The following is a 7,526-nucleotide window of genomic DNA, read 5'->3' on the forward strand; positions in this document are numbered from 1 at the left end:
AACATAATATCAAATAAAATTTGGGATTCAAAATGAAAAAGCAAAAAACAAATATTTATCTTTTCACTTTAACAGATAAAACTTTTAAATAAGTTGTTCACACAATTTTAAGTACTAGAAATAGGAAAACATAGAAATTTCATAGTATTTGATACCTGTCTTAGTTTGGCCAAACAAGCGTGCACCACATTTTACTAGTGTCCACATCAGACCTGCATTATAACTAGTCCTATAAATTGACAATATTATTAAATTCTAAGTTATATGATTAATTCCCTCTCCAACTATTTATTCCATTCTCCACAATATTTGGAAGAAATATAATTAAGATCAAATTAAAGTCATCATCATGAGTTCTAACGTTGTACCTGTTCCCAATGAAGAAAATATTATTATTATTTCTCAACATGACCAAAACAAATTACACAAAACCAAACTTTCCTTTATTGATATTGTCTCATTTCTTAAGGAAATAATAGCCAAATTGGATATCAAGAAAGTTATACATAGTGTCAAAGTTGGCATTGCTTTAGTATTGGTATCACTTTTGTACTTGCTTGATCCTCTATTCCAAAAAGTAGGACAAAATGCTATGTGGGCTATTATGACTGTGGTTGTCGTCTTTGAATTCTTCATAGGTTTGTTTTGATAGTGTAAAAAATTGTTTATACTACTATCTGTATATATAAGTTAAATTTATCTGATAGTGTAGCACGTTGTCCGAGCAGGTGCTACACTAAGAAAAGGGATAAACCGAGCGATTGGCACCTTATTGGGCGGAGGATTGGGATGTTTGGCTGCAATCTTAGCTGATGAAAGTGGTGAAATTGGTGGTGCCTTAGTTGTTGGCATCTCTGTCATTATCATTGGTAATTAACAATACTTTCATGACCTCAATACTATTTTAGCTAGGTTAACTCCGCTTTATTTTTCAGATTACTAATTTCATTTATTTTGAACAGTTATATGTGGTTATCTATCAGGTCCATCACCTGAACAATAATTACATATAACTGACCCTAATAAGTAAGATTAGTAATTACCTAACATAACATAACATAAAAGGTCATTTCAAGAAAAAACCTTATGGTTATAATTAAATGTTGTTATAGAAAATGACTGTTACGTTTGATGAAACAGGTGTTGGCGCAACATACTCAAGGTTGATACCAAGTGTGAAGAAAAAATATGACTATGGAGTTATGATATTTATATTAACATTCAGTTTAGTAGTAGTATCAGGTGTTAGAGCAGACAAAATAATGAAGTTGGCTGGAGAGAGACTGTCCAACATTGTGATGGGCTTTGCTGTTTGCATATTTACAAGTTTCATATATCCCATTTGGGCTGGTGATGAACTTCATTTCTCCACTGCAACTAAGTTTGATAAACTTGCCACTTCTATCCAAGGTAATAATAATAATTAAGTTTACTTAAAAGAAACATGGACAATTCATATCCAACTTTAGTAGGCGTTTCGTCGTAGATTTCAAATATTTTTCACTCTTTTTGGAATATATAGAGCTGGAGTTGATATATTTGAAACAATGGTCATGCTTCAATGTAGTACTTTAAAAGTGAAAAGTGAGTTGGAAAACAAGTTATAAGTTCTTTTCTATATTTGAAATATAACTTCAAAATTGAATTTGGACTTTTTATGATAAAACACTAACTTTCAAATAAAATGAAAAAAAATATTTCAAAAAAAAAAAGTACTCCCTCTATTTAAAAAGTAATGACTCACTTTTCTTTTTAGTATGTTTCAAAAAGATTGACCTCTTTCTTTTTTTGGTAACATTTTAATTTCACCTTTCCACATGACATGTTCAAGGACACAAGATTAAAGGGTAATTTTGTACATTTGACATAACTTTATTTAAGGACCGCAAGATTCAAAAGTCTTCTTTATTTTCTTAAACTCCATGCCAAGTCAAACTAGGTCACTCTTTTTGAAACAAAGGTAGTAAATATTTTTTTCGTCAAGAAACGGGTCCTTTGGTATTATCAAATTCCTTAAGATAAAAGAAAAAGATGAACAAATACAAATATACAATGCCATAATTAACTCATGACAAAAGCTACATAATTAATACTATAATTTTGATAAAATTTCCTAATAGTTTCTTAATTATTGCTAGTGGTTTGAAAACGATATAAATAACTTTTATACTATCAAAATAGCTTTTTCCCGATTGCTAATTCAACTTATTATAAACAGTTACATGCAATTATTTTTAATTAGATCAATAATTTTTTTTATAAAATAGTTAAACTTGTTTATTTAATGTGTTTATTCTTATTAATAATTTCAGGGTGCTTAGAGGAATATTTTGTGATAGCCAATGATAAGGAAAGAAAGGCAACAATTGACATCAGTGGATGCAAATCAGTAATGCACTCCAAGTCTAGTGATGAATCATTGGTATAATAATAATAATTAACAATTACTCGCTCTATACTAAAGTTAAAATCTTACTAGGAAATTCATTATCTTGGATATATTTTATTTTTGTTATAATAATTAAAAAATGTAAAATATTTCAGGCAAATTTTGCAAAGTGGGAACCTTGGCATGGAAAATTTGGATTTTTTTATCCATGGGAGAAGTATTTGAATATTGGAGAAGTTTTAAGTGAACTTGCAGCAATGATCATCTCATTTAAAGGATGCATTCAATCAGTCAGACAGGTGAAAAATAAATACTCCAAGATATAATTTATTTTTCATTTTCAAAATAGTATAAAAGAAATGTTTAAGAAAATTAACCATGATTAAAAATTTAGTTTAATTGACCATTAAAGGAGTAAAGTGACAATAATTAAATACATCCTCTAGTCTCAAATAGTACTAGTTGTTTAATTTTGACAAATTAAATTTTGTTCGAAATATTTAATATTGAGAAAAATAAAAAATCATTTTGTGGAGTATTAATTTATTCTAGATCATATTGAAAGTAATGAAAGATTAATTAAGTGAGACATTAAATGGAGATAAAAGATCATTTATAAGCCACAAGTGTTCACCAAAAATACACCGTACACGTCACCATAAAATCGTAAGACCATGTATGGATTGACATATGTCAAGTATCAGAAAATTAAGAAAATTAGTGACCTAATGAAAGAGGAGCCAAATGACTTGATCAATTCAATCAGAAACTCATCTTCTATTTTCTTTATTCAAATCTTTAACAACACGAAAGAAAATCATTGTTCAATTCTTTGATAATATGAAAACATCTGAAGCTCTAGCCTTCCTCTCTATCTATATAAGGGATGGAAATGCGAAGGCCTTTGCTATCCCTTCTTTACTAAATATGTGCAAAAATCTTACAAGACATGTAATTTGACCATATGTTTCTTGTTTCAAGTTAATCACATTATTTCTTTCATATATCTACTCATTTTTCATTTATTTATCGCTAAATTATTCGTAGCTAACATAATTTTTCTTTGATACTACACAGTCATCCCCAACGGAAAGAGACAACATAAGAGAATCATGCGAGAAAATAGGTTTGTCACTAGCAACAATTTTGATGGAACTTGGAGATAGCATAAGAGACATGAAAAGATGTCGTGCCAAAAGTTTGATAACACAATGCATGAGAGAAGAGCTAAGCCTCCTTGTAAACTTAGACAATAATAATAATTCGACTGATAATGAAAGTACTCTTGGATTGGCCAGCTTTATTTTTCAAATTTTAGAGATGATGGACAAGGTTGAATTGTTGGCTACCAAGGTGGAAGAACTTGGTGAAATTGCTCACTTTCACAACAAGAAACTTGATGTGTGACTATAGTGTCTTTGGTAAAGATGTTATATATGCATATACATAATCTGTGTAAATAATTTTTAGTCACTCAAAAGATATTATTTCAAGGTGAGTCTCCTTAAAATGTAAAAATTTGTAACATAGGTTATTATGTGCTGCTAGAGGCAGATTCATGATATAAACTCTATGTATTGAACCTTTAAGGTGCTTAACTATTAACTCATTGTATATTTTTAAAGTTATGAGCTCATATGTACTATTTATTGTACAGTCATATATAAATTTATATTCCACATCGAAAATATTAAGTTTAGATAAATTTGATATTATAATAATAGGTCACCCCTATCTGATTCAACAAGTAAAGATGATTTAATGGTCTAAAATTTTTATTCAATACCATTTTATATATTATATATAATATATAAGTGAATATATGCCAATTCCTTTTCAATTTTCTTTTCTTTAACTTCCCAATTGAAATATAATTATTGTCTTTAAGCCCTTTAGATCATGCGTACAAAATTACACCCTTGAACGAAAATTAAAGTTATTTTTGTCATAAACATTTTTTATCAAAAGAATGGCTAAATATTTAGGAAAATTTCAAAACAAACAATATTTTAGCTTTTAGTGGGACTCCTTAGCAACAATTTCATTATTTATTAAAAATGTCATTATTTTAGTTTGTTAAGGGATTAGTTATGTATTTATTTTATTTTGATTAAGTCGGAAGAATACAAATAATTAATAACAGAACAGAGAAAATCATGGAACAAAAAAATTCAAAAAAGGTAAAAAAAGATTTTAAATACAAATCAGTTACGTTTTGAAAAGAGCATAAATAACTATCTTTCCGTCGAGTTTTTTTTGGCTTTCTTCTTAAGAACATCAAAAAAAAAATTAAAATAATTTAGTTTNTACAAATCAGTTACGTTTTGAAAAGAGCATAAATAGCCATCTTTCCGTCGAGCGGTTTTTTGCTTTCTTCTTAAGAACATCAAAAAAAAATTAAAATAATTTAGTTTGTCTTCCGAATCATTCATCTGATAACTTTCAAAGCTTCTTCAAGTTGAATATGACATATTTTTGAAACATAATTTTTCAAAATTGACAACTATAAATTTGTCGCATCTAGTGAACAATCGAAAAATAATCAGGTATTTTTTTCGGTTTTTTTATTTGTTTGGATGAGATATTCGTATATGTCAAGTACAAGAATGTTGTTTTTTTTCCTGTTTGAATCAGTGAAATCATTGTATGCATTGGGATTTATAGTTTTTTTCGGATGTTTTGTATCCAAGTTATGATGTATAACAAATGAAATTGTTTTTTTTTTAGTTTAGTAGTTGTTTTTTTGTTTGAATGCATACAATAATTTGTATCCCATTAAGTTAATGTAACTAATCGATCATGAACTATATGTTGAATACAACAATATATGAATACAAAAGTGAGATGAAAATACAAAGTTATAAATACAAAGTGAGATTGAATATAAAGTTGTGAATACAAAAGAAATACAATCTTCATTTGAAATACAAAGTGACTTTGAAAGGTAAAATACAAACTAATGAATCATGAACTATATGTTGAATACAACAATATATGAATACAAAAGTGAGATGAAAATATAAAGTTATAAATACAAAGTGAGATTGAATATAAAGTTGTGAATACAAAAGAAAATAAATACTCTCTTCATTTGAAATACAAAGTGACTTTGAAAGGTAAAGTAGGCACATAAAATACAAAACTTGTTGGTATACAATTAGGTTGAATACAAAACAAAAGAGAAATACAAACTTGTTCACATATAAATTGAGATTGAATTACAGAATGAATACCCAATAAAATACAAAATTGTTAGCACACCGTTAGGATGAAGACAAACTAAGAAGGAAATACAAACATGTGGTATACTAATTGATATTGAAATACAATGTAAAAACAAAAAATGTAAAACTTGTTGATATATAGATAGAATGAATGCACAAATAAATTGTTGATTCAGACATTGTAGACATACAGATGCTTTCCCCAAATCTAAAACCCTAAAAGCAAATATAAATGTATTAAAAATCAAACAAAATAAACATATGAATGAATTTGTAGATTCTAATAAATCTGAAATATTAAAACGACATCAGAAAAAAATTGATTTTTTTTAATCGACGAAAAATCTAAAATACATAAAATTTACATAAATATGTAAACAAACTTGCATAAAAATAAAAAAAATTAACGGAAAATTCGTAATATGTACAATGTGAAATATAAATCATAAACGCTGATATTGAAAACTGTAACATCTCGCACCTAGAAACGACTATAAAGAGTTTAAAATATGAAAATATTGATTTTTGGAAAGAATAAGGAAATCTGGAAATTTTGTCTAAGTTAAGAAAGTGAGTTTTGGCCATTTTCAAACAACCATAACTCCTAACTTAGGAGGAGTTAGGCGCAGTTCTTGATGTGGTTGGAAAGCCCTTGGATAGATCTTTCCAACTCCGCCGATATTGCACGATTTTGACATCGTATGAGTGAGATATGCCTTTCGGAAGTTGGGCTTTTGGATTGAGGAAAGTCCCAATCCGGATTTAGGGAAGGGCAAAGTAGTCTTTTCTCTAATTAATTTTCTAATTCGTTTTTAGGGATTTATTGGAGTAAAAACATAATTTAATTCAGTTTTGGAAAATTAGAATACGCTTAGGGCTTGGAGAAAAGAGAAAAGAAGAAAGAAAGGGAGAAAAGCCAAGATTTCGCCAAGAACATCAAGCGTTTGAAGTGGAATTCGACGGGGGTGATCCCTATTAAAGTATGTGAGATCTTCTAGTGATGGGTTAGTTCACCCACACACCAACTTGCTTCAATTCAACGATTTTGGGTTGTTCATATGTTAAAAAGTGAAGTTCTTGAAGAACATTGTTGAATTCTTGTTGGTTGATTGTTGAATGCCTAGTGTTGATTTGATTCGTGTTTCCGGGTTGCTTTTCGAAGTTAAATCTATTGGGTATTGAGGGTACTAATGATCCTAAGTGTTTGGGGAAAGAACCATTAGAGTTTAGAGGGTTTAGAGATGAAAAATGGAGAAGCAAAGTTGTCAAACACCTGGGTATAGGGGTGGGGCGTCGCGCCAGCCAGCGCGCTCCAAAAGGGTCTCTGAATGTTCACCCTTGAGACCACGCGCCAGCCAGCGCACCCCAGACTGGTCTCTGAATATTGAAGGCTGCCGCCCCGCGCCACTCAGAGCGCCAGAGATGCCAGTTCTCCCCATTCGTTCCCACCTTTTCGTAGTGATGTACCTATGTTTACTAGTTGATTCTAACATTCTAAGGTACATATAAACATCATGAAATCATCCATAAACATGATATCATGAACCTTGAATCCATAATTCAATTCAAGGAAAGTTAAGATCAAAGTTAAAGACGTTAAGAGTCAAGTCTAGAAGTTAAGAAGCAAATCAAAGCAAAGTTTCTTAAAGATTTCAAGAGTCTGTAACAATGTTTTAACTTCGTTTTAAGACTCAAGTTTTCAAGTTAAGCAAAGAGTAAAGAGTTGAATTCATTTCTCAAAAGTTATAAGGGAACTAAGTATTCCCTAAGAGTTTATAAATGTTTTACACATTTAAGCAAGAAAAGGGGAACATCGATTCCAAGAGAGCCTTTGGGCTAAACTTTGAGCAATTATTTCAAACTAAAGAAAGAGGTGTTTAAAAAAGATATGAGCTAAAGTATATTTTTGGGAG

The 7,526-nt window shown here is 29.5% G+C and overlaps 1 protein-coding gene across 1 annotated transcript; it reads left to right on the top strand.

The window, feature by feature from the left end:
* The first annotated feature begins 322 nt into the window (after positions 1-322).
* Positions 323-3,852, top strand: LOC125870606 (aluminum-activated malate transporter 13-like). Its single transcript, XM_049551073.1, has 6 exons — positions 323-638; positions 729-869; positions 1,141-1,410; positions 2,313-2,422; positions 2,545-2,688; positions 3,467-3,852. Exons 1-6 carry the CDS (start codon positions 350-352, stop codon positions 3,794-3,796), a joined length of 1,284 nt encoding a protein of 427 aa, XP_049407030.1. The 5' UTR covers positions 323-349; the 3' UTR covers positions 3,797-3,852.
* Positions 3,853-7,526: the final 3,674 nt, after the last annotated feature.

The sequence above is a fragment of the Solanum stenotomum genome, chromosome 7 (genome assembly GCF_019186545.1).
Source record: "Solanum stenotomum isolate F172 chromosome 7, ASM1918654v1, whole genome shotgun sequence".
Classification (NCBI taxonomy): Eukaryota; Viridiplantae; Streptophyta; class Magnoliopsida; order Solanales; family Solanaceae; genus Solanum; species Solanum stenotomum.

Excerpts from the sequence above, each read along its gene's own strand:
- LOC125870606 (XM_049551073.1), top strand. The coding sequence starts at position 350 with ATGAGTTCTAACGTTGTACCTGTTCCCAATGAAGAAAATATTATTATT. Across the intron at positions 1,411-2,312 it reads ACTTGCCACTTCTATCCAAG|GGTGCTTAGAGGAATATTTT; the intron begins GTAATAATAATA and ends TAATAATTTCAG. Across the intron at positions 2,689-3,466 it reads GCATTCAATCAGTCAGACAG|TCATCCCCAACGGAAAGAGA; the intron begins GTGAAAAATAAA and ends GATACTACACAG.